Here is a 27,876-nt window from a genome sequence, read left to right as displayed (position 1 = left end):
AATTTTCTTTTCAAATCTTTTTTTTTAAAAATGATTTTCAATCATATCTTTCAATAATATCTTTTTCAAAATTTGATTTCAAAACCTTTTCTAACTTCTTATCTTTTCAAAATTGACTTTCAAATCTTTTTCAATTAACTACTTGACTTTTTGTTTGATTTTAAAAGTTTTTCATTTCAATAATATATTTTCTTTAAAATTTAAAAACTAAATAAATTAGTTACTATTTCTTATCTTTTTCAAATTTTATTTTGTTTCTCTTTTTAATTTTCGAATTATAACTGAATTTTTTTTGAATAAAAACAAAAATATTTTCCTTTTCTTTTTAATTATTTTCAAAAACTCTCCCTCTCATATCTCTCTATTTATTTATTTATCCACTAACACTCCTCTGCTACTCATAATTCGAACCCCCTCTTTTTCTCTGAGTTCGAATTTTTCTCTTCTCCTTCTTCTATTCTTCTCTTCTTCTACTCACATGAAGGAATCTCTATACTGTGACATAGAGGATTCCTCTTCTTTTCTGTTCTCTTCTTTTTCATATGAGCAGGAACAAGGATAAAGACATTCTTATTGAAGCTAATTTGGAACCTGAAAGGTCTCTTAAGAGGAAACTAAGAGAAGCTAAAGCACAACCCTATGGAGAGGACCTGACAGAAATTTTCGAAAAAGAAAGAGACATGGCCGAACCCAACAACAATGGTGGAGATGTAAAGAAGATGCTTGGTGACTTTATTGCACCCTCTTCTGACTTCTGTGGAAGGAGCATCTCAATGCCTGCAATTGAAGCAAACAACTTTGAGCATAAGCCTCAATTAGTTTTTCTAATGCAGCAGAATTGCAAGTATCATGGACTTCCATTGGAAGATCCTCATCAGTTTTTAGCTGAGTTCTTGCAAATCTGTGACACTGTTAAGACTCATGGGGTTGACCCTGAGATCTACAAACTTATGCTTTTCCCTTTTGCTGTAAGAGACAGAGCTAGGACATGGTTGGACTCACAACCTAAGGACAGCCTGAACTCTTGGGAAAAGCTGATCAATGCCTTCTTGGCAAAGTTCTTTCCACCTCAAAAATTGAGTAAGCTTAGAGTGAAAGTTCAAACCTTCAGACAGAAGGAAGGCGAATCCCTCTATGAAGCTTGGGAAAGATACAAGCAATTGATCAGAAGGTGTCCTTTTGGTATGCTTTCAGAATGGAGCATCATATGCATATTCTATGATGGTCTGTCTGAATTGTCCAAGCTATCATTGGACAACTCTGCAGCTGGATCTCTTCATCTGAAGAAGACGCCTGAAGAAGCTCAGGAACTCATTAAAATGGTTGCAAATAACCAATTCATGTACACTTCTGAAAGAAATCCTGTGAATAATGGGACAACTCAGAAGAAAGGAGTTATTGAGATTGATACTCTGAATGCCATATTGGCTCAGAATAAAATATTGACTCAGCAAGTCAATATGATTTCTCAGAGTCTGAATGGATTCCAAGCTGCATCCAACAGTACTAAAGAAGCATCTTCTGAAGAAGAAGCTTATGATCCTGAGAACCCTGCAATGGCAGAGGTAAATTACATGGGAGAATCCTATGGGAACACTTATAATCCTTCATGGAGAAATTATCCAAATTTCTCATGGAAGGACCAACAGAAGCCTCAAAAAGGCTTCAACAATAATGGTGGAAGAAATTGGTTTAGCAATAGCAAGCCTTTTCTATCATCTTCTCAGCAACAGACAGAGAATTTTGAACAGAGCTATTCTGGCTTGGCAACCATAGTCTCTAATCTATCTAAGACCACACTAAGTTTTATGAATGAAACAAGGTCCTCCATTAGAAATTTGGAGGCACAGGTGGGTCAACTGAGTAAGAAAATTACTGAAACTCCTTCCAGTACTCTCCCAAGCAATACAGAAGAAAATCCCAAGAGAGAGTGCAAGGCTATAACCATGACCAACATGGCCGAACCTAGAGAGAGTGAGGAGGACATGAGTCTCAGTGAGAAAAGCCTCATGGGACTCCTCTGGACAGAAAGGAGTTTCCCTTTGTGGAACCAAAGGAATCTGAGGCTCATACAGAGACCATAGATATTCCATTGAACTTCCTTCTGCCATTCATGAGCTCTGATGAATATTCTTCCTCTGAAGAGGATGTAGACATCACTGAAGAGAAAGTTGCTAAATATCTAGGAGCAATCATGAAGCTGAATGCCAAGTTATTTGGTACTGAGACTTGGGAGGTTGAACCCCTCTTGTTCACCAATGAACTGAATGCATTAATGAGGCAGACATTACCTCAGAAGAAACTGAATCCCAGAAAATTCTTCATACCTTGTACCATAGGCACCATGACCTTTAAGAAGGCTCTATGTGACCTGGGGTCAGGGATAAACCTCATGCCACTCTCTGTAATGGAGAAACTGGGAATCTTTGAGGTACAAGCTGCAAGAATCTCACTAGAGATGGCAGACAAATCAATGAAACAAGCTTATGGACACGTAGAGGATGTGATAGTAAAGGTTGAAGGCCTTTACATCCCTGCTGATTTCATAATCCTAGACACTGGAAAGGATGAGGATGAATCTATCATCCTTGGCAGACCCTTCCTAGTCACAGTAAAAGCTGTGATTAATGTTGACAGAGGAGAGTTGGTCCTTAAGTTGAATGAGGACTACCTTGTATTCAAGACTCAAGGTTCTCCTTCTGTAACCATGGAGAGGAAGCATGAAGAGCTTCTCTCAATACAGAGTCAAACAAAAACCCCACATTCAAACTCTAAGTTTGGTGTTGAGAGGCCCCAACCATGTTCTGATTATCTGTGAGGCTCCATGAGAGCTCACTGTCAAGCTATTGACATTAAAGAAGCACTTATTGGGAGGCAACCCAATGTTATTTAATTATATCTATTTATTTTCCATTGTTGTTCTATGTTTTCTTTAGGTTGATGATCATGTGAAGTCACAAAAACAACTGAAAAATAAAAAATAGAATGAAAAATAGCATTAAAAATAGCTCACCCTGGAGGAAGAGCTTACTGGCATTTAAACGCCAGTAAGAGTAGCAGAATGGGCGTTAAACGCCCAGTCTGGCACCATTCTAGGCGTTTAACGCTAGAAATGGGCACCAGACTGGCGTTTAACGCCAGAAATGGGCACCGGACTGGCGTTTAATGCCAGAAACAGGCACCAGTCTGGCTTTTAACGCCAGAATAGAGCACCAAGTTGGCGTTCAACGCCAAAAAAGGGAGAAAAGCTAGCGTTAAACGCCAGAAACAAGCAACAATCTGGTGTTTAACGCTAGAATTGCACTCTAAGGGCGTTTTGCACGCCTAAATGGAGCAAGGATGATAAGTCCTTGACCCCTCAGGATCTGTGGACCCCACAAGATCCCCACCTCTTCTTCTCTCCTCTTCATACCTTTCCACAACACTCTTCCCCAAATACCCTTTACCTATCAAATCTTACCCTCTTCCCCAAATACCCTTCACCAATCACCTCATTCACTTTTCCCCAAAACACCACCTACCTTCAAATTCAAAACTCTTTCCCTCCCAAACCCAACCCCATATACACGAACCTAACCCTACCCCACTCCTATATATATCCCTCATCACTCCTTCAATTTCACACATCACACATACCTTATACACCATTGGCCGAATTCACCCTCTCCCTCCACCTCCTCTATTTTCTTCTTCTTATCCTTCATTCTCTCTTCTTTGCTCGAGGACGAGCAAACACTCTAAGTTTGGTGTGGTAAAAGTATTTCTTTTTGTTTTTCCATAACCATTTATGGCACCTAAGGCCAGAAAAACCTCTAGAAAGAGGAAAGGGAAGGCAAAAGCTTCCACCTCCGAGTCATGGGAGATGGAGAGATTCATCTTAAAGGTCCATCAAGACCACTTTTATGAAGTTGTGGCCAAGAAGAAGGTGATATCTGAGGTCCCTTTCAAGCTCAAAAGGAGTGAGTATCCGGAGATCCGACATGAGATTAGAAAAAGAGGATGGGAAGTTCTCTCCAATCCTATTCAACAAGTCGGGATCTTAATGGTTCAAGAGTTCTATGCAAATGCATGGATCATTAGGAACCATGATCAAAGTATGAACCCGAATCCAAAGAATTGGCTTACAATGGTTCGGGGGAAATACTTAGATTTCAGTCCAGAAAATGTAAGGTTGGCGTTCAACTTGCCAATGATGCAAGAAAACACACGCCCCTACACTAGAAGGGTCAACTTTGATCAAAGGTTGGACCAAGTCCTCATCGACATATGTGAGGAAGGAGCTCAGTGGAAAAGAGACTCAAGAGGCAAACCGGTGCAATTGAGAAGACCGGACTTGAAACCTATGGCTAGAGGATGGTTGGAATTCATCCAACGCTCCATCATTCCTACTAGAAATCGATCCGAAGTAACTGTGGATCGGGCTATCATGATCCATAGTATCATGATTGGGGAGGAAATGGAAGTTTATGAGATTATACCTCAAGAACTCTACAAGGTGGCTGACAAGTCCTTCACTTTGGCAAGGTTAGCCTTCCCTCATCTCATCTGTCACCTCTGCAATTCAGCAGAAATTGACATAGAGGAAGACACCTTCATTGATGAGGACAAGCCCATCACTAAGAAAAGGATGGAGCAAACAAGAGAGCCCACTCATGGACCTCAACAAGAACATGAGGAAATTCCTCATCATGAAATCCCTGAGATGCCTCAAGGGATGCACTTTCCTCTACAAAACTATTGGGAGCAAATTAACACCTCCCTAGGAGAATTAAGTTCCAACATGGGACAGCTAAGGGTGGAGCACCAAGAGCACTCCATCATTCTCCATGAGATTAGAGAAGATCAAAGAGCTATGAGGGAGGAGCAACAAAGGCAAGGAACAGACATAGAGGAGATCAAGAGAACCATTGGTTCTTCAAGAGGAAGAAGATGCCACCCTCACTAAGGTGGACTCGTTCCTTAATCTCCTTGTCGACTTATTTTTTTTCGTTCTCTATGCTTTATGTTTATTTATGTTTGTGTCTTTATTACATGATCATTAGTATCTTAGTGTCTATGCCTTAAAGCTATGAATGTCCTATGAATCCATCACCTTTCTTAAATGAAAAATATTTTAATTACAAAAGAACAAGAAGTACATGGTTTCGAATTCTATCTTGAAATTAGTTTAATTATTTTGATGTGGTGACAATACTTTTTGTTTTCTGAATGAATGTTTGAATAGTGCATATTTTTGAATTTGTTGTTTATGAATGTTAAAATTGTTGGCTCTTGAAAGAATGATGGAAAAGGAGAAATGTTATTGATAATCTAAAAAATCATAAAATTGATTCTTGAAGCAAGAAAAAGCAGTGAAAAGCTTGTGAAAAACTGAAAAAAAATGGCAAAAAAAATATAATAAAAGAAAAAGAAAGAAAAAGAAAAAGCAAGTAGAAAAAGCCAATAGCCCTTTAAACCAAAAGGCAAGGGTAAAATAAAAAGGATCCAAGGCTTTGAGCATTAATGATAGGAGGGCCCAAAGGAATAAAATCCTGGCCTAAGCGGCTAAACCAAGCTGTCCCTAACCATGTGCTTGTGGCGTGAAGGTGTCAAGTGAAAAGCTTGAGACTGAGCGGTTAAAGTCGTGATCCAAAGCAAAAAGAGTGTGCTTAAGAACCCTGGACACCTCTAGTTGGGGACTCTAGCAAAGCTTAGTCACAATTTGAAAAGGTTCACCCAGTTATGTGTCTGTGGCATTTATGTATCCGGTGGTAATACTGGAAAACAAAGTGCTTAGGGCCACGGCCAAGACTCATAAAGTAGCTGTGTTCAAGAATCAACATACTGAACTAGGAGAATCAATAACACTATCTAAATTCTAAGTTCCTATAGATGCCAATCATTCTAAACTTCAATGGATAAAGTGAGATGCGAAAACTATTCAGAGGCAAAAAGCTACTAGTCCCACTCATCTAATTGGAGCTAAGTTTCATTGATATTTTGGAATTTATAGTATATTCTCTTATTTTTATCCTATTTGATTTTTAGTTGCTTGGGGACAAGCAACAATTTAAGTTTGGTTTTGTGATGAGCAGATAATTTATACGCTTTTTGGCATTGTTTTTAGGTAGTTTTTAGTAGGATCTAGCTACTTTTTAGTGTATTTTTATTAGTTTTCAAGAAAAATTCACATTTCTGGACTTTACTATGAGTTTATGTGTTTTTCTGTGATTTCAGGTATTTTTTGGCTGAAACTGAGGGACCTGAGCAAAAATCTAATTCAGAGGCTGAAAGGACTGCAGATGCTGTTGGATTATGACCTCCCTACACTCGAAATAGATTTTCTGGAGCTACAGAAACTCAATTGGCACACTCTCAATTGCATTGGAAATTAAACATCCTGGGCTTTCCAGCAATATATAATAGTTCACACTTTGACCGAGTTTTAACGACGCAAACGGGCATTTAAACGCCAGTTTTTTGCCTTATTCTGGCGTTAAACGCCAGAACTGAGTTACAAGCTGGAGTTAAATGCCCAAACTGGCACCAAAGCTGGCGTTAAACTCCAAGAAGAGTCTCTACACATGAAAGCTTCAATGCTCAGCCCAAGCACACACCAAGTGGGCTCCGGAAGTGGATTTCTGCACTATCTGCACTTAGTTACTTATTTTCTGTAACCCTAGCTACTAGTTTAGTGTAAAAACTACTTTTAGTGATTTATTTTATATCTTTGATCAGTTTTATGCTATCATAGATCATTGTACACGTTTGGAGGCTGGCTTCACGGCCATGCCTAGACCTTTCACTTATGTATTTTCAACGGTGGAGTTTCTACACCCCACAGACTAAGGTGTGGAGCTTTGCTGTTCCTCATGAATTAATGCAAAGTACTATTGTTTTTCTATTCAACTCAAGCTTATTCTTATTCTAAGATATTCATTCGCACACAAGAACATGATGAATGTGATGATCAAGTGACACTCATCACCATTCTCACTTATGAACGTGTGCCTGACAAACACTTCCGTTCTACATGAAAACAAGCTTGAATGCATATCTCTTAGTGTCCTGGTTCACGATCAGTGTCTTCGTGGTATAGACTAGAATTATTGGTGGCCATTCCTGAGATCCGAAAAGTCTAAACCTTGTCTGTGGTATTCCGAGTAGGATCTGGGAAGGGATGACTGTGATGAGCTTCAAACTCGCAAGTGTTGGGCGTAGTGACAGACGCAAAAGGATCAATGGATCCTATTCCACCATGAGTGAGAACCGATAGATGATTAGTCGTGCGGTGACAGCGCATTTGGACCATTTTCACTGAGAGGACGGACGGTAGCCATTGACAACGGTGGTCCCCCAACATACAGTTTGCCATGGAAAGGAGTACGAATGATTGAATGAAGACAGTAGGAAAGCAGAGGTTTAGAAGGAACAAAGCATCTTCATATGCTTATCTGAAATCCCACCAATGAATTACATAAGGATTTCTATCTTATTTTATATTTTATTTATATTTTGATTCCCAAAACCTCATAACCATTTAAATCTACCTGACAGAGATTTACAAGATGACCATAGCTTGCTTCAAGCCGACAATCTCCGTGGGATTGACCTTTACTCACATAAGGTTTATTACTTGGACGACCCAGTGCACTTGTTGGTTAGTTGTGTGGAGTTGTGAAAAAGAGTTGAGATTACGATCGTGCGTACCAAGTTCTTGGCGCCGTTTCAGAGATCACAATTTTGTGCACCAAGATTTCAGTACCAAAATAGAAGTGTGAAATTGCAGAAGAATCAAATTCGAATGAAAACTTAGATCAACTTTAAAATCCTAAAAGAGAAGTTGACAATTGTAGAAGAAAGATAAAACAAAAAGGAAACTAAAATCTCAATTGCTCTCTTAACAAAACAAAAAAGAAGAAATTGCAGAAGAAAGAAAACTAAGATCAGATCTCCAATTCTTAGAACTATCAAAGGAAAAGTAAAAGATGATTCTTAGATGAAGAAATTCAGCAGAATTTTTCAATCCAAGTTCAAGACCCAAGAACAGAAAAGTAGAGGTTGCAAAAGAAAGAAAACAAAACAGAAGGAGAAAATTCAGATCTGATCTCCAATTCTAAAATTCTAAAAATGAAAATTCAAAAAGAGCCCCAATGAAATCAAATTCCTATCTATTTATACACTTTCCAATTCTGGCTTCCCGTACTTGAAGTGGGCTTTTTAGCCTTGTATGAAGTGGATCAGAATCGCCATTTGTTGCAGCTTCTAGGGGAACGTTGTGTTCTCAAAGTGAGCGCAGTGTTCACTTTTCCACGTGTATACCTCCCATACGCGTGCGCGTCCTTTTACGGTTTTTCCTCATCGACGCGTACGCGTCATGTACGTGTACCGTCACCATCAATCTTCCGCTCCAAACACGCCCGTGCGTCCCTTTCTCGCGTACGCGTCGTTGGTAGCATTCTCTTAATGAGCGCTACGTTGGCTTAGTGAGTGCTGCCCATGCGTGCACATCTTCCACGCGTGCACGTGGGTAGCAAAATACCACTTCCATGCTTCAACTTCACTCACGCGTTCGTGTGATTCCTTCCAAGTCCACAATCAACGCGTGCGCGTCATGCACGCGTGCGCGTCGACTTCAAAATTTTGCCTCCAAACTTAAATCTTGCCCGAAAATGCTGGCTTGCTGAACGTAGCGCTTTCTTTTGAAACAAGTGCCAAACACTTCCACATGTATGCGTCGGTTTTTAAAAAGTGCCCCTAACGCGTAAGCGTCCCATGCGCGTGCACTTCGCTTACTGAGCGTGGCGTTCTTTATTTGAACGCAACATTATACTGCAGTGCTTCCCATTTTCTTCATTTTCTCACCTAAAATCAACCAAACAAGCAATCAAAGTCTCACCAAAATCATTAGAATTTGCATCATTCATAATAATCACTTAATTCTTGCATAAATCTCATGATTTTGTATAAAATAAATGATGTTTGTTTGAATTAAAATAATCATGAAATTCCACTCCAACTACTTACTTATTGTGCAAAAAAGTGTATAAAACCTAATGAAACAAATGAAAAATGCTTATGAAACTAGCATAAGATGACTTGTCATCACAACACTAAACTTAAATCTTGCTTGTCCTCAAGCAGCACTAAAACATGAGAAGAAATGAAAGAAAACATAGAAGCATATATGTCCTTATTTAGCAGGTAATTGAATTTGGTTCATTGGGTTTTATGCAGATGCAATTGAAGCTCTTCTTTCATTTAGGTTTCAGGATTGAAATGTCCCTTTAAATGATTGCCAGAGTTGCTGCTGTGAATCTTGTCATTCATCCATCCTTGGTATTTTCATTTTCTTTTGTTTTTTTGCCAGGAAGCTTACATTTTGATTCACAGCTGACTGTTATGTGTTGCAGCAGCTCTTTAGCTTTGTTTTTCAATCAACACATCTCCACCACAAACACTTGGCTCATAATTCATCCTAAGACATTGATGCCCAACACCTCTTTGGGTCACTAAATGCTTTGTAATTAGGTTACTCTTGATATTGGTGTCTAGCCTTATTATTTGTTTCTTTCATTTTTGTTGCCAATTCTTGGCTTTTCTTCCTTTTCTTATCTTATTCTTTCTTTTTCCAAGGATAATTATTAATAGAAAGCCTTACAACAGCAACTAAGTTCACACTACAAGAGATCATCCTAACCTTTATCCTTTATTAATGAGCTTACTTTAACAATCAAACATACATACCACCATTGAACTTTATTATCATTCCTACCACATTGGACATTTACTTTCTATTTTGCTCATCTTCTCTTATTTATGCAGATGAGGAACAAGATATGTATTCAAATAAGATGAGTAATGCAGACTCTTATACCTAGATCACTTAATTGAATAAAATCAAGACAGTGAACTAGCAGAGTGTAGCTAAGGGTAAAATTATTAGCAAGGAGAACACTTAAACTTTCAACTACAGCATAGCAGATATAAACCGTTGAGTAACAATACAACCTTTTGGTATCTTCCTGCTTTGTCTTTCATCCTCCTTCTTAGCTTTTATTCTTTTCTTACTAATGATGTATAGTCCTTCTAAAAAGTTGAATGGTTTTCTGTACTGGTAGTGAAAGTTGCTTGTCTCCCAAGCACTTGAAAAATGGTTAATATAGGCTTGTGAACTTACTTTGGTGTGTGAACACCAAACTTAGTCCATTGCCATTACCTCTTATACAACAGATCAACCATATATATATAAAACCTTGTGCTTTTGCAAAAAGGGAACAAAACTAAAAACTAGAAAGCATACAATGGTTGAGTAGTTTTTCTGATTGTTTGGAGCAAGTAACCATTTATGCAGAGGGTTGAAATGTGTTTTTAATTGAAAAATTTTGGTGGAACACCAAACTTAACATCCTTCGTTCACCCTTAAATTATTTTGGTGTGCAAGACCAAACTTAGCTCTTTGCAATATAGATAAACCTACTTAACCCTTTTATTGAAATAGTTAAGAAAAGAAACTACCTTTGGTTGGGTTGCCTCCCAACAAGTGCTTATTTATCGTCATTAGCTTGACGTCTTCCTTCTTTGTTCATCCTAGCTCCTGAACACTCTCTTCTTTGTTCCAAGATCCTCCCAGATAATGCTTAGCTCTTTGGCCATTTGCTGTGATTATTTCTTTTGTGGCTTCATTCAGAAGTTCAAGGCTTCCATGTGGGAAAACTTTAGTTATCAAATAAGGGCCAGTCCATTTAGACTTGAGTTTGCCAGGGAAAATCTTGAGCCTGGAATTGTATAGGAGTACTTGCTGTCCTGGTTTGAACTCTCTTTTCAAGATTTTCTTGTCATGCCACCTCTTAGTACTCTCCTTGTATATTTTTTCCTTCTCATAAGCTTCCAATCTGAACTCATCTAGCTTATTGAGTTGTAGTAACCTTTTCTCTCCTGCTACTTGAGAATCAAGATTGAAGAGTTTAGTGGCCCAGAAAGCTTTGTGTTCAAGCTCCACAGGGAGGTGACAAGACTTTTCATAGACTAGCTAAAATGGTGACTTCCCAATTGGAGTTTTGAATGCTGTTCTATATGCCCACAAAGTATCATCCAATTTTCTTGACCAGTCTTTCCTTGTGATTCCCACTGTCTTTTCTAGAATTTTCTTCAGCTCTCTGTTTGCCAATTCATCCTGGCCATTGGTCTGAGGGTGATATGGTGTGGCCACTTTATGAATTACTCCATATTTTTGGAGTAACTTTTCCATCTGTCTATTGCAAAAGTGGCTGCCACCATCACTGATAAGACATTTAGGTACTCCATACCTAGTGAAGATATGTCTCTTAAGAAATTGTAGAACAATTGGTGCATCACAGGTAGTTGTTGCTATAGCTTCCACCCATTTGGAGACATATTCTACAGCTATTAGAATGTATTTGAATGAATAGGATGGAGGAAAGGGACCCGTGAAATCTATACCCCAGAGATCAAACAGTTCCACTTCCAAAATGACGTTTTGAGGCATTTCATTCCTCTTTGTCAACCCTCCAGATCTTTGACATTCATTTCATTGGTGCACAAACTCTCTGGCATCTTTGAATATAGTTGGCCAATAAAATTCACTTTGAAGCACTTCAGCTCCTGTTCTTTCTAGCCCAAAATGTCCACCATAAGCTGAACCATGACAGTGCCACAATATGTCTTTCATCTCATTTTCAGGGATACACCTTCTAATCATCCCATCTGGACACCTTTTGAACAAGAATGGATCATCCCAAAATAATTTCTTGGCTTCATTGCACAGCTTCTTCACATGTTGCTTGGTGAACTCTTGAGGAATCTTCCTCCCCACCTTGTAGTTTGCAATGTCAGCAAACAAAGGTGCTTGCTGGATTTGCAGAAGGTATTCATCTGGGAATTTTTCATTCACTGGTTGTGGTGTATCTTGGTTAGCTTCTTGTGATAGTCTTGATAAATGGTCTGCCACTTGGTTCTCATTTTCTTTCTTATCCCGCACTTCAATGTCAAATTCTTGTAGTAGCAACACCCACCTAATAAGCATTGGCTTTGAATCCTGTTTAGACATGAGATACTTGAGAGCAGCATGATCCGTATATACTATAACTTTTGAACTAATCAAGTATTGTCTAAATTTGTCAAATGCATATACAATTGCCAAAAGCTCTTTCTCAGTGGTGGTATAATTTTTCTGTGCCTCATTCAACACCTTACTTGCATAGTATATAACATGATGCAACTTGTCTTTCTTTTGCCCCAATACAGCACCAATTGCAAAGTCACTTGCATCATGCATGAGTTCAAAAGGTAATTTCCAATCTGGGGGTGTGATGATTGGTGCTGTAGTGAGTTTTTTTTAAAGATTCGAAGGCATGCTTGCAATTGTCATCAAATATGAAAGGATTGTCAACCACTAGCAGATTGCCCAATGGTTTAGCTATTTTTGAAAGGTTTTTGATAAATCTCCTATAAAAACCAGCATGTCAAAAAAAACTTCTTACTGCTTTCACATTAACAGGTATAGAAAGTTTTTCTATGATTTCTATTTTAGCCTTATCAACTTCTATATCTTTGCTTGAAACTTTATGCCCAAGAACTATCCCTTCAGGAACCATGAAATGGCATGTCTCCCAATTCAAAACCAGATTAGTTTCTTGGCATCTTTTCAAGACAAGAGTTAAATCTACAAGCAAGTATCAAATGAATTGCCAAAGACAGAAAAATCATCCATGAAGACTTCTAAAAATTTTTCCACCATGTCAGAAAATATAGAAAGCACACACCTTTGAAAAGTTGTAGGGGTATTGCATAGCTCAAAAAACATCCTTCTGTAGGCAAAGACTCTGAATGGACATGTGAAGGAGGTCTTCTCTTGATCCTTGGGATCCACCACTATTTGATTGTAGCCAAAATACCCATCCAGGAAGCAGTAATATGCATGGCTTGCCAATCTTTCTAGCATTTGGTCAATGAAGGGGAGAGGGAAGTGATCCTTTCTCGTGGCATCATTCAGTCTTCTATAGTCAATGCACATTCTCCACCCTGTCACTGTCCTTGTGAGAATGAGTTCGTTCTTCTAATTGAAGATGACAGTCATGCCACGTTTCTTTTGCACCACTTGAACTGGGCTTACCCAAGAGCTATCAGAAATTGGGTATATAATTCCAGCATTCCACAGCATCATCACTTCTTTTTGAACCACCTCCTTCATGGTTGGGTTAAGCCTTCTTTGAGGTTGTACTACAGGCCTTGAATCTTCCTCCAGCAAAATTTTGTGCATACAGATAGCAGGGCTTATGCCCTTAATGTCATCAATAGTCCAACCCAAGGCTGTCTTGTGAGCTTTCAATATTTTAATCATCTTTGTTTCTTCTTCCATGTTTAATGAAGAATTAATGATCACTGGCAGGGCCTCATCTTCTCCAAGAAGTACATACTTGAGATGAGGGGAAAGAGGCTTTAATTCTTGTTTTGGCCTCTCCTTTGTCTTGCCTTCAGAGGAGATTTCTGCTACTTCCTCTTCTATGAAATCTTGCTCCACTTCTCTTTCCTCTTCTTATTCTTCCTGATCATTTGCTTTAAGTAACATCCCTTCTACTTCTTCTACCATTTCTACTCTCATATGCTTCTCTTTCTCAGGGGGGTATTACATGACTTTAAAGACATTGATGATCATTTTTTCATCATGCACCCTGAGGGTCATTTCTCCTTTCTCCACATCAATTATAGCTCTTGCTGTGGCTAAAAAGCGTCTCCCCAAGATGATTGAGTTATGTCCTTCTTCCTCCCTGTCCAAAATGACAAAGTCAGCAGGGAATATGAATTTTCCTACTTTCACTAACAAATTTTCCACAACACCATTAGGTATCTTGAGTGATCTATCGGCCATTTGAAGTGACATTCTGATGGGTTTGACTTTATTTATTACCATCTTTTCCATCAGTGAAAGTGGCATCAAATTGATGCTGGCACCTAGATCACAGAGAGCTTTTTCCAAAGTCATATTTCCAATGGTGCATGATATGATGAAACTCCCAGGATCTTTGAGTTTTGGTGGGAGCTCTTTTTGAATCACTGCACTGTATTCTTGTGTCCGGATCACAGTCTCCTTTTTATTCCAACTTCTCTGCTTGTTGATAAGCTCTTTAAGGAACTTAGCATAAAGGGGCATCTATTCTAGAGCTTCAGCAAGGAGAATGTTAATTTCCAGCTTCTTAAACACCTCTAGGAACTTCAGAAATTGTTGATCCTTGAGCTCTCTCTACAATCTTTGAGGGTATGGCAGAGGAGGAGTATAAGGTTTCACTTCCTTCCTCTGTTCTTGTGAATGCTCCTCCATAATTTTCTTTCCCTTCTTTGAAGATTATGGTTCTTCATCTTTCTGCTTGAGATCTTCCTGGTTTTTTCCTCAATTGTCACTTCTTCCTTGCTATTGGCGTTATCATTCTCTGCTGGCTTCTTGTGAGCTTCTTTATCATCCTTCAATGTTTTTCCACTCCTGAGTTGAATTGCTTTGAATTCTTCTATGGGATTTGGAATGGTATCACTAGGGAGAGTATTGGTTGGTCTTTCAGGCTGTTTAGATAGTTGGCCTATTTGTCTTTCCGGGTTTCTCAATGAAGCTTCATGATTATTGTTAGCTAACTCTTGATGCTTTATCATCTTCTCCATCATTATCTCCAGATTGGAGATTCTTTGAGCTTCTTGGGGTTGTTGTGGTTGAGTGTGGGGTGCAGGTGGTTGGTGGAGATTATTTTGGTTGGTTGATGGGTTGTAAGGTGAATAGAAGTTAGAATTGGGGTAGTTATTTTGTGGTTTTCTGTATGGATTTTAGTTAGTGTTTTGATGATTCTGGTGGTTTGTGTTGCGTGAGTTGTTTTGGTTGGAGCTCCTTTGCCATGAATTTTGGTTCTGGTTGTCTCCCCACCTTAGATTGGGATGGTTTCTCCAAGAGGAGTTGTAAGTGTCTCCATGAAATTCATTTTGTCTGCTACTCTTCATAAACTTTTTCATTCTGCCCCCATCCAACTAATGGTTGATTTGGAGTGCTCACTACTGTAATTTGAAGACCATCAATCCTCTTAGCCATCATCTCTATTTGCTGCTGGATCTGTTGGTGCATCACCTTATTTTGTGCGAAGATAGTGTCTACACCCTCAAGCTCCAACACACCCTTCCTTTGAGCTGGTTGGCGTTGCCTTTGATGACCATAAAAGTATTGATTGTTGGTCACAGTGTCTATGAGATTCAGCTGTCTTCATGTGTTGTAATGAGCCTCCTATTGAATAATCAAGGGCTTCTTGAGCTTTCAGTGTCAATCCTTCATAAAAATTTTGGAGTTTATCCCATTCATTGAACATCTCTGCTGGACACTTTCTGATCAAGGCCTTGTATCTTTCCCAGGCATCATACAGTGATTCTCCATCCGTTTGAGTGAATGTTTACACCTCTGTCTTCAATCTAATGATCCTCTGAGGTGGATAAAATTTGGCTAGGAATTTGCTCACTAGATCTTCCCAATTGTTGATGCTTTCCTTGGGAAATGTCTCTAGCCTTTGAGAAACCTTGTCCCTCAAGGAAAATGGGAACAGCAGCAGTTTGTAGATATCTGGATGCACAGCATTGGTTTTGATAGTTTCACAAATCCTCAGAAAGATGGATAAGTGTTGGGTAGGATCTTCAAGTGGACCTCCTCCATAGGAACAATTGTTCTGCACCAGAGTTATAAGTTGAGGCTTTAACTCAAAATTGTTTACATGAACATTGGGAGTCAGTATACTACTCGCATAAATTTCTTGGATTGGGGAAGGTATAGGAAGTTAGAACTCTCTTTTGAGGTGAGCCATTGTTGTTAGCCACTTCCTCTTGTGGATTAGGGAGATTTCCCTCCATCTCTTGGTCTTTCTCTTCTGATTCTTTTTCCCTAATAACACCCTTCCCTCTTGCTTCTCTTCTTAATCTCAGTAATGTCCTCTCTGGCTCAGAATCAAAAGAGATGGATTCACCTCTCCTTCCTCCTGGCATACAACACAAATAAAACCAGAAACCAAAACAAAGTACTCTAGTGCTAGAGTGTGGTTAAGATTAGTCGAAATAGAACCTCAAACAGTTAGAATGCTTACAAAAATAAAGAAAAAGTGCTTAATCTAGATTATCACCTACTTAATCATTGTCAATCTAAATCAATCCCTGTAACGGTGCTAAAAACTTGATGAGGGAAAATCTATTCCACACAAACTCACCGGCAAGTGTACCGGGTCGCATCAAGTAGTAATAACTCACAAGAGTGAGGTCGATCCCACATGGATTGATGGATTGAGCAACTTTAGTTTGGTGATGAATTTAGTTAAGCGAATATTTAATGATTTGAGTGAAATTTGATTAACAGAAGTGAAATTGCAAGAAAACTAAAGTGCAGAATGAAAATTGGCAGAATCTTAAAGTGCTGAAGGAGTAAATTGCAGAAACTTAAAGTACAAAAAATTAAATGAGCAGAAATTTAAAATGCAAGAAAGGTAAATAACTGAAACTTAAAGTGCAAGAAATTTAAATTGCTAAATTTAAACTGCTGATAAACTTAAATTGCATGAATATTAAAGGGATTTGGGTGTTGGGAATCAAAATAGAATTAAAAGAAAGTAAATTGTATGAAAACAGAGAACTCTCAAATAAAGAAATTTAAATAAGGATTTCAGTACCAAAACAGAAGTGTGAAATCGCAGAAGAATAAAATCAGAATCAAAACTTAGATCAACTTTAAAATCCTAAAAGAGAAGTTGACAATTTCAGAAGAAAGATAAAATAGAAAGGAAACTAAAATCTCAATTGCTCTCTTAACAAAACAAAAAAGAAGAAATTGCAGAAGAAAGAAAACTAAGATCATGTCTCCAATTCTTAGAACTATCAAAGGAAAAGAAAAAGATGATTCTTAGATGAAGAAATTCAGTAGAATTTTTCAATCCAAGTTCAAGACCCAAGAACAGAAAAGTAGAGGTTGCAGAAGAAAGAAAACAAAACAGAAAGAGAAAACTCAGATCTGATCTCCAATTCTAAAATTCTAAAAATGAAAATTCAAAGAGAGCCCCAATGAAATCAAATTCCTATCTATTTATACACTTTCCAATTCTGGCTTCCCGTACTTGAAGTGGGCTTTTTGGCCTTGTATGAAGTGGATTAGAATGGCCATTTGTTGCAGCTTCCAGGGGAACGTTGCGTTCTCAAAGTAAGCGAAGCGTTCATTTTTTCCACGCGTACGCGTCCCTTACGCGTGCGCGTCCTTTTGCGCTTTTTGCTCATCGACGTGTATGCGTCACCATCAATCTTCAGCTTCAAACACACCCGTGCGTCCCTTTCTCGCGTACGCATCGTTGGTAGCATTTTCTTAATGAGCGCTACGTTGGCTTAGTGAGCGCTGCCCACGCGTGCGCGTCTTTCACGCATGCGCGTGGGTAGCAAAATACCACTTCCACACTTCAGCTTCACTCACGCATTCGCGTGATTCCTTCCATGTCCACAATTGATGCGTGCGTGTCCTGCACGCGTGCGCATCGACTTCAAAATTTTGCCTCCAATCTTAAATCTTGCCCGAAAACACTGGCTTGCTGAACGTAGCGCTTTCTTTTGAAACGAGCGCCAAACACTTCCACACGTACGCGTGGGTCTTTAAAAAGTGCCCCTGACGCGTAAGCGTCCCATGCGCGTGCGCGTCGCTTACTGAGCGTGGCGTTCTTTATTTGAACGCAACATTATACTGCAGTGCTTCCTCTTTTCTTCATTTTCTCACCTAAAATCAACCAAGCAAGCAATCAAAGTCTCACCAAAATCATTAGAATTTGCATCATTCATAATAATCACTTAATTCTTGCTTAAATCTCATGATTTTGTATAAAATAAATGATGTTTGTTTGAATTAAAATAATCATGAAATTCCACTCCAACTACTTACTTATTGTGCAAAAAAGTGCATAAAATCTAATGAAACAAATGAAAAATTCTTGTAAAACTAGCATAAGATGACTTGTCATCACAACACCAAACTTAAATCTTGCTTGTCCTCAAGCAAGCACTGAAACATGAGAAGAAATGAAAGAAAACATAGAAGCATATATGTCCTTATTTAGCAGGTAATTGAATTTGGTTCATTGGGTTTTATGCAGATGCAATTGAAGCTCTTCTTTCATTTAGGTTTCAGGATTGAAATGTCCCTTTAAATGATTGCCAGAGTTGCTACTGTGAATCTTGTTATTCATCCATCCTTGGTATTTTCATTTTCTTTTGTTTTTCTGCCAAGAAGCTTACATTTTCATTCACAGCTGAGTGTTATGTGTTGCAGCAGCTCTTTAGCTTTGTTTTTCAATCAACACATCTCCACCACAAACACTTGGCTCACAATTCATCCTAAGACATTGATGCCTAGCACCTCTTTGGGTCACTAAATGCTTTGTAATTAGGTTGCTCTTGATAATGGACTTTCGGTTGATAATCCCGGATTGATTAACCCAAGTTACCAAGTTTTGAAATAATCCTCTGAACCTAATAATCCAAGTAGATCCTAATACAATAGCATCACAGGCATGTGTCCTAAGGTCCAAGCTATTGGTGTCTAGCCTTATTATTTGTTTCTTTCATTTTTGTTTCCAATTCTTGGCTTTTCTTCCTTTTCTTTTTTTATTCTTTCTTTTTCCAAGGATAATTATTAATAGAAAGCCTTACAACAGCAACTAAGTTCACACTACAAGGGATCATCCTAACCTTTATCCTTTATTAATGAGCTTACTTTAACAATCAAACATACATACCACTACTGAACTTTATTATCATTCCTACCACATTGGACATTTACTTTCTATTTTGCTCATCTTCTCTTATTTATGCAGATGAGGAACAAGACATGTATTAAAATAAGATGAGTAATGCAGACTCTTATAGCTAGATCAATTAATTGAATAAAATCAAGACAGTGAACTAGCAGAGTGTAGATAAGGGTAAACTTATTAGCAAGGAGACACTTAAACTTTCAACTATAGCACAGCAGATATAAACAGTTGAGTAACAATACAACCTTTTGGTATCTTCCTGCTTAGTCTTTCATCCTCCTTCTTAGCTTTTATTCTTTTCTTACTGATGATGTATAGTCCTTCCAAAAAGTTGAATGGTTTTCTGTACTGGTAGTGAAAGTTGCTTGTCTCCCAAGCACTTGAAAAATGGTTAATATAGGCTTGTGAACTTACTTTGGTTTGTGAACACCAAACTTAGTCCATTGCCATTACCTCTTATGCAATAGATCAACCATATATATAAAACCTTGTGCTTTTGCAAAAAGGGAACAAAACAAAAAACTAGAAAGCATACAATGGTTGAGTAGTTTTCCTAATTGTTTAGAGCTAGTAACCATTTATGCAAAGGGTTGAAATGTGTTTTTAACTAAAAAATTTTGGTGGAACACCAAACTTAACATCCTTCGTTCACCCTTAAATTATTTTGGTGTGCAACACCAAACTTAGCTCTTTGCAATATAGATAAACCTACTTAACCCTTTTATTGAAATAGTTAAGAAAAGAAACTACCTTTGGTTGGGTTGCCTCCCAACAAGCGCTTATTTATCGTCATTAGCTTGACGTCTTCCTTCTTTGTTCATCCTAGCTTCTGAACACTCTCTTCTTTGTTCCAAGATCCTCCCAGATATTACTTAGCTCTTTGGCCATTTGCTGTGATTATTTCTTTTGTGGCTTCAATCAGAAGTTTAAGGCTTCCACGTGGGAAAACTTTAGTTATCAAATAAGGGCCAGTCCATTTAGACTTGAGTTTTCCAGGGAAAATCTTGAGCCTGGAATTGTATAGGAGTACTTGCTGTCCTGGTTTGAACTCTCTTTTCAAGATTTTCTTATCATGCCACCTCTTAGCTCTCTCCTTGTATATTTTTGCATTCTCATAAGGAGTTTAGTGGCCTAGAAAGTTTTGTGTTCAAGCTCCACAGGGAGGTGACAAGACTTTTCATAGACTAGCTGAAATGGTGACTTTCCAATTGGAGTTTTGAATGCTGTTCTATATGCCCACAAAGCATCATCCAATTTTCTTGACCAGTCTTTCCTTGTGATCCCCACTGTCTTTTCTAGAATTTTTTTCAGCTCTCTGTTTGCCAATTCATCCTGGCCATTGGTATGAAGGTGATATGGTGTGGCCACTTTATGAATTACTCCATATTTTTGGAGTAACTTTTCCATCTGTCTCTTGCAAAAGTGGCTACCACCATCACTGATAAGACCTTTAGGTACTCCATACCTAGTGAAGATATGTCTCTTAAGAAATTGAAGAACAATTGGTGCATCACAGGTAGTTGTTGCTATAGCTTCCACCCATTTGGAGACATATTCTACTGCTATCAGAATGTATTTGAATGAATAGGATGGAGGAAAGGGACCCGTGACATCTATACCCCAGAGATCAAACATTTCCACTTCCAAAATGAAGTTTTGAGGCATTTCATTCCTCTTTGTCAACCCTCCAGATCTTTGACATTCATTGCAATGTTGCACAAACTCTCCGGCATCTTTGAATATAGTTGGCCAATAAAATTCACTTTGAAGCACTTTAGCTGCTGTTCTTTCTGGCCCAAAATATCCACCATAAGCTGAACCATGACAGTGCCACAATATGTCCTTTATCTCATTTTCAGGGATACACCTTCTAATCATTCCATCTGGACACCTTTTGAACAAGAATGGCTCATCCCAAAAGAATTTCTTGGCTTCATTGCACAGCTTCTTCACCTGTTGCTTGGTGAACTCTTGAGGAATCTTCCTCCCCACCTTGTAGTTTGCAATGTCAGTAAACCAAGGTGCTTGCTGGATTTGCAGAAGGTATTCATCTGGGAATTTTTCATTCACTGGTTGTGGTGTATCTTGGTTAGCTTCTTCTGATAGTCTTGATAAATGGTCTGCCACTTGGTTCTCATTTTCTTTCTTATCCCGCACTTCAATGTCAAATTCTTGTAGTAGCAACACCCACCTAATAAGCATTGGCTTTGAATCCTGTTTAGACATGAGATACTTGAGAGCAGCATGATCCGTATATACTATAACTTTTGAACTAATCAAGTATTGTCTAAATTTGTCAAATGCATATACAATTGCCAAAAGCTCTTTCTCAGTGGTGGTATAATTTTTCTGTGCCTCATTCAACACCTTACTTGCATAGTATATAACATGATGCAACTTGTCTTTCTTTTGCCCCAATACAGCACCAATTGCAAAGTCACTTGCATCACGCATGAGTTCAAAAGGTAATTCCCAATCTGGGGGTGTGATGATTGGTGCTGTAGTGAGTTTTTTTTAAAGATTCAAAGGCATGCTTGCAATTGTCATCAAATATGAAAGGATTGTCAACCACTAGCAGATTGCTCAATGGTTTAGCTATTTTTGAAAGGTTTTTGATAAATCTCCTGTAAAAACCAGCATGTCAAAGAAAACTTCTTACTGCTTTCACATTAACAGGTATAGAAAGTTTTTCTATGATTTCTATTTTAGCCTTATCAACTTCTATATCTTTGCTTGAAACTTTATGCCCAAGAACTATCCCTTCAGGAACCATGAAATGGCATGTCTCCCAATTCAAAACCAGATTAGTTTCTTGGCATCTTTTCAAGACAAGAGTTAAATCTACAAGCAAGTATCAAATGAATTGCCAAAGACAGAAAAATCATCCATGAAGACTTCTAAAAATTTTTCCACCATGTCAGAAAATATAGAAAGCACACACCTTTGAAAAGTTGTAGGGGCATTGCATAGCTCAAAAAACATCCTTCTGTAGGCAAAGACACTGAATGAACATGTGAAGGAGGTCTTCTCTTGATCCTTGGGATCCACCACTATTTGATTGTAGCCAAAATACCCATCCAGGAAGCAGTAATATGCATGGCTTGCCAATCTTTCTAGCATCTGGTCAATGAAAGGGAGAGGGAAGTGATCCTTTCCCGTGGCATCATTCAGTCTTCTATAGTCAATGCACATTCTCCACCCTGTCACTGTCCTTGTGGGAATGAGTTCGTTCTTCTCATTGAAGATGACAGTCATGCCACCTTTCTTTTGCACCACTTGAACTGGGCTTACCCAAGAGCTATCAAAAATTGGGTATATGATTCCAGCATTCAACAGCATCATCACTTCTTTTTGAACCACCTCCTTCATGGTTGGGTTAAGCCATCTTTGAGGTTGTACTACAGGCCTTGAATCTTCCCCCAGCAAAATTTTGTGCATACAGATAGCAGGGCTTATGCCCTTAATGTCATCAATAGTCCAACCCAAGGCTGTCTTGTGAGCTTTCAAGACTTTAATCAGCTTTGTTTCTTCTTCCATGTTTAAGGAAGAATTAATGATCACTGGTAGGACCTCCTCTTCTCCAAGAAATACATACTTGAGATGCGGGAAAAGAGGCTTTAATTCTTGTTTTAGCCTCTCCTTTGTCTTGCCTTCAGAGGAGATTTCTGCTACTTCTTCTTCTATGAAATCTTGCTTCACTTCGGTTTCCTCTTCTTATTCTTCCTAATCATTTGCTTCAAATAACATCCCTTCTACTTCTACCATTTCTACTCTCATATGCTTCTCTTTCTTAGGGGGTATTGCATGACTTTAAAGACCTTGATGATCATTTTTTCATCATGCACCCTGAGGGTCATTTCTCCTTTCTCCACATCATTTATAGCTCTTACTGTGGCTAAAAAGAGTCTCCCCAAGATGATTGAGTTATGTCCTTCTTCCTCCATGTCCAAAATGACAAAGTCAACAGGGAATATGAATTTTCCTAGTTTCACTAACAAATTCTCCACAACACCATTAGGTATCTTGAGTGATCTATCGGTCATTTGAAGTGACATTCTGATGGGTTTGACTTTATCTATTGCCATCTTTTTCATCAGTGAAAGTGGCATTAAATTGATGCTGGCACCTAGATCACAGAGAGCTTTTTCCAAAGTCATATTGCCTATGCTGCATGATATGATGAAACCCCCAGGATCTTTGAGTTTTGGTGGGAGCTCTTTTTGAATCAATGCACTGCATTCTTGTGTCAAGATTACAGTCTCCTTTTCATTCCAGCTTCTCTGCTTGTTGATAAGCTCTTTAAGGAACTTAGCATAAAGGGGAATCTGTTCTAGAGCTTCAGCAAGGGGAATGTTAATTTCCAGCTTCTTAAACACCTCTAGGAACTTTGGAAATTGTTGATCCTTGAGCTCTCTCTACAATCTTTGAAGGTATGGCAGAGGAGGAGTATAAGGTTTCACTTCCTTCCTCTGTTCTTGTGAATGCTCCTCCATAATTTTCTTTCCCTTCTTTGAAGATTGTGGTTCTTCATCTTTCTGCTTGAGCTCTTCTTGATTTTTTCTTTAATTGTCACTTCTTCCTTGCTCTTGGCATTATCATCCTCTGCTGGCTTCTTGTGAGCTTCTTTGTCATCCTTCAATATTTTCCACTCCTGAGTTGAATTGCTTTGCATTCTTCTATGGGATTTAGAATCGTATCACTAAGGAGAGTGTTGGTTGGTCTTTCAGGCTGTTTAGACAGTTGGCCTATTTGTCTTTCCAGGTTTCTCAATGAAGCTTCATGATTCTTGTTAGCTAACTCTTGATGCTTCATCATCTTCTTCATCATTATCTCCAGATTGGAGATTCTTTGAGCTTCTTGGGGTTGTTGTTGCTGAGTGTGGGGTACAGGTGGTTGGTGGAGATTATTTTGGTTGGTTGATGGGTTGTAAGGTGGATAGAAGTTAGAATTAGGGTAGTTATTTTGTGGTTTTCTGTATGGATTTTGGTTAGTGTTTTGATGATTCTGGTGGTTTGTGTTACGTGAGTTGTTTTGGTTGGAGCTCCTTTGCCATAAACTTTGGTTCTGGTTGTCTCCCCACCTTAGATTGTATGGTTCCTCCAAGAGAAGTTGTAAGTGTCTCCAAGAAATTCATTCTGTCTGCTGCTCTTCATAAACTTCTTCATTCTGCCCCCATCCAGCTAATGGTTGATTTGGAGTGCTCACTGCTGCAATTTAAAGATCATCAATCCTCTTAGCCATCATCTCTATTTGCTACTGGATCTGTTGGTGCATCACCTTATTTTGTGCCAAGATAGTGTCTACCCCCTCAAGCTCGAACACACCCTTCCTTTGAGCTGGTTGGCTTTGCCTTTGATGACCATAGAAGTATTGATTGTTGGTAACAGTGTCTATGAGATTCAGCTGTCTTCATGAGTTGTAATGAGCCTCCTATTGAATAATCAAGGGCTTCTTGAGCTTTCAGTGTCAATCTTTCATAAAAATTTTGGAGTTTATCCCATTCATTGAACATCTCTGCTGGACACTTTCTGATCAAGGCCTTGTATCTTTCCTAGGCATCATACAGTTATTCTCTATCCGTTTGAGTGAAGGTTTCCACCTCTGTCTTCAATCTAATGATCCTCTGAGGTGGATAAAATTTGGCTAGGAATTTGCTCACTAGATCTTCCAAATTGTTGATGCTTTCCTTGGGAAATGTCTCTAGCCATTGAGAAACCTTGTCCCTTAAGAAAAATGGGAACAACAGCAGTTTGTAGATATCTGGATGCACACCGTTGGTTTTGATAGTTTCACAAATCCTCAGAAAGATGGATAAGTGTTGGGTTGGATCTTCAAGTGGACCTCCTCCATAGGAACAATTGTTCTGCACCAGAGTTATAACTTGAGGCTTTAACTCAAAATTGTTTACATGAACATTTGGAGTCAGTATACTACTCCCACAAATTTCTTGGATTGGGGAAGGTATAGGAAGCTATAACTCTCTTTTGAGGTGAGCCATTGTTGTTAGCCACTTCCTCTTGTTGATTAGGGAGATTTTCCTCTATCTCTTGGTCTTCCTCTTCTGATTCTTTTTCCTCTATCTCTTGTTAGCACTCTACTGCTAGAGTGTGGTTAAGATTAGTTGAAACAGAACCTCAAACAGTTAGAATGCTTACAAAAACAAAGAAAAAGTGCTTAATCTAGATTATCACTTACTTAATCATTGTCAATCTAAATCAATCCCCCGTAAAGGTGCCAAAAACTTGATGAGGGAAAATCGATTCCACACAAACTCGCCGGCAAGTGTACCGGGTCACATCAAGTAGTAATAACTCACAAGAGTGAGGTCGATCCCACTGGGATTGATGGATTGAGCAACTTTAGTTTGATGATGAATTTAGTTAAGCGAATGTTTAATAATTTGAGTGAAATTTGAGTAACAGAAGTGAAATTGCAAGAAAACTAAAGTGCAGAATGAAAATTGGCAGAATCTTAAAGTGCTGAAGGAGTAAATTGCAGAAACTTAAAGTACAAGAAATTAAATGAGCAGAAATTTAAAATGCAAGAAAGGTAAATAACTGAAACTTAAAGTGCAAGAAATTTAAATTGCTAAATTTAAACTGCTGATAAACTTAAATTGCATGAATATTAAAGGGATTTGGGTGTTGGGAATCAAAACAGAATTAGAAGAAAGTAAATTGTATGAAACCAGAGAACTCTCAGATAAAGAAATTTAAATAAGGATTTCAGTACCAAAATAGAAGTGTGAAATCGCAGAAGAATCAAATCAGAATCAAAACTTAGATCAACGTGAAAATCCTAAAAGAGAAGTTGACAATTGCAGAAGAAAGATAAAATAGAAAGGAAACTAAAATCTAAATTACTCTCTTAACAAAACAAAAAAGAAGAAATTGCAGAAGAAAGAAAACTAAGATCAGATCTCCAATTCTTAGAACTATCAAAGGAAAAGAAAAAGATGATTCTTAGATGAAGAAACTCAGTAGAATTTTTCAATCCAAGTTCAAGACCCAAGAACAGAAAAGTAGAGGTTGCAGAAGAAAGAAAACAAAACAGAAAGAGAAAACTCAGATCTGATCTCCAATTCTAAAATTCTAAAAATGAAAATTCAAAAAGAGCCCCAATAAAATCAAATTCCTATCTATTTATACACTTTCCAATTCTGGCTTCACGTACTTGAAGTGGGCTTTTTGGCCTTGTATGAAGTGGATTAGAATGGCCATTTGTTGCAGCTTCCAGGGGAACGTTGCGTTCTCAAAGTAAGCGCAGCGTTCATTTTTCCACGTGTATGCGTCACCATCAATCTTCAGCTCCAAACACGCCCGTGCGTCTCTTTCTTGCGTACGCATCATTGGAAGCGTTCTCTTAATGAGCGCTAAATTGGCTTAGTGAGCGCTGCCCACGCGTGCGCATCTTTCACGCGTGCGCGTGGGTAGCAAAATACCACTTCCACAGTTCAGCTTCACTCACGCGTTCGCGTGATTCCTTCCAAGTCCAAAATTGACGCGTGCGTGTCATGCACGTGATAAACCCCAATTTTGTGGTTTATCTCGTGCTTATTTTGGGGGATTTTATCACCTTTTCTCACATTTATTCAATGAAATAGCATGGTTTTGCAATTCTCCCTTGTTTTGTGCTTAAATGTGAAAACATGCTTTTTAGGCCCTAAAATTGGTGATTTTAATTCACTTTAATTCCATTCGATGCCTTGATGTGTTTGTTGAGTGATTTCAGGTTCATAGGGCATGTATTGGATGGAAGAAGTGAGGAGAAAAGCATGCGAAGTGGGAGAACTCATGAAGAAATGAAGGAACCGTAAAGCTGTCAAGCCTGACCTTCTGGCACTCAAACGACCATAACTTGAGCTACAAAGGTCCAAATGAGGCGGTTCTAGTTGCGTTGGAAAGTTAACATCCGGGGCTTCAAAATGATATAAAATTTATCATATGTTACTTCGCGCTCAGGGGCACGCACGCGCCATGTACGCGTGCGCGCCGATGCTGCTCGTGGGTCCACTTTAGTGAAATCGCCCCCAGCGATTTCTAGCTCATTTTGGGCCCAATCCAACTCATTTCTGATGCTATTGAACCCAAGGATTGAGGGGGGAATGAACCAAGTAGTCATAGTTTAGTTTTCATCATGTTTTAGGCTAGAATTCTAGAGAGAGAAGCTCTCCCTTCTCTCTAGAATTTAAGGTAGTTTAGGTTTAATTTTCTTAAATCCAACTTTTAATTCTTGTTTTAATTTAGTTTCTCCTTTTAATTTCTTGTTGTTACATCTCTACTCTTCTAGTTTTACTTTTCATTTCCTTTATTTTGTTACTTTTATGTTTATGAACCATTGTTGGATCTATATGTTTCTATGTTTCTTTTATGTTGATCATGATTGCTATTGTTGATTTCTTGTTTCCTTGCAAATTGTAGTTGGTAGATTTTACTATTCTTGCTCATTTACCATGCTTTCCCTTTGTACCCACCAAGTGTTTGACAAAATGCTTGGTTGGGCTTTAGAGTAGATTTTTGAGCATTCTTGGCTTGGAAAGAGTAATTAGGCAATCTTGAGTCATAAAAACCCAACTCATGTTGGCGATCTAGAGTTATTAGCTAATATTGTTTCCATTGATGATAATCTTTTGCTAATTTAATTAGTAAGTTGATTAGGACTTTTGGATTGAGATTAGCTAGTCTTGTTAGACTTTCTCTCATGGAAGATAACCTATATCTTCTTCCAATGTTGGAGATAACGTAATAAGATAAATTCTTGTTTATTATTGTGGTATGATTGATTAGTCTTGTTTGACTTTCTCCCTATTTGTTGGAGTTGACTAAATAAGATGAATTAATCATTGCATGACTAGGATAGAAAGCCTATGATCTCAATACTTGTCATGAATGTCTCTCTTTATTACTTGCTTTATTTAGTTACTTGTTTGATTTACTTTTCTTGTCATTTATTTTGTTGCCCCTCTTATCAACCAAAAATCCCCTTGCATCTTCATAGCCAATAATTGAACACTTCATTGTAATTCCTCGTGAGACGACCCAGAGTCCAAAATACTCCGGTTATTTTTTATTTGGGGTTT

The 27,876-nt window shown here is 38.4% G+C and overlaps 1 protein-coding gene and 1 non-coding gene across 2 annotated transcripts; both read right to left on the bottom strand.

Annotated features, from left to right (window-relative positions):
* Positions 1–1,082: 1,082 nt before the first annotated feature.
* Positions 1,083–1,190, bottom strand: LOC148565259 (small nucleolar RNA R71). Its single transcript, XR_015885181.1, has one exon. It is a non-coding gene; the product is annotated as a small nucleolar RNA R71 (small nucleolar RNA).
* Positions 1,191–13,627: 12,437 nt separating this feature from the next.
* LOC107640786 (uncharacterized) lies at positions 13,628–14,152 on the bottom strand. The gene has a single exon (XM_016344286.1). It carries the CDS (start codon positions 14,150–14,152, stop codon positions 13,628–13,630), a length of 525 nt encoding a protein of 174 aa, XP_016199772.1.
* Between the last annotated feature and the right edge of the window lie 13,724 nt (positions 14,153–27,876).

Source organism: Arachis ipaensis, chromosome B5 (genome assembly GCF_059453495.1).
Source record: "Arachis ipaensis isolate K30076 ecotype BB chromosome B5, ASM5945349v1, whole genome shotgun sequence".
NCBI classification, from domain to species: Eukaryota; Viridiplantae; Streptophyta; class Magnoliopsida; order Fabales; family Fabaceae; genus Arachis; species Arachis ipaensis.
The sequence above is the reverse complement of the archived record's forward strand: the minus strand, read 5'-3'. Positions and strand labels throughout refer to the sequence as shown.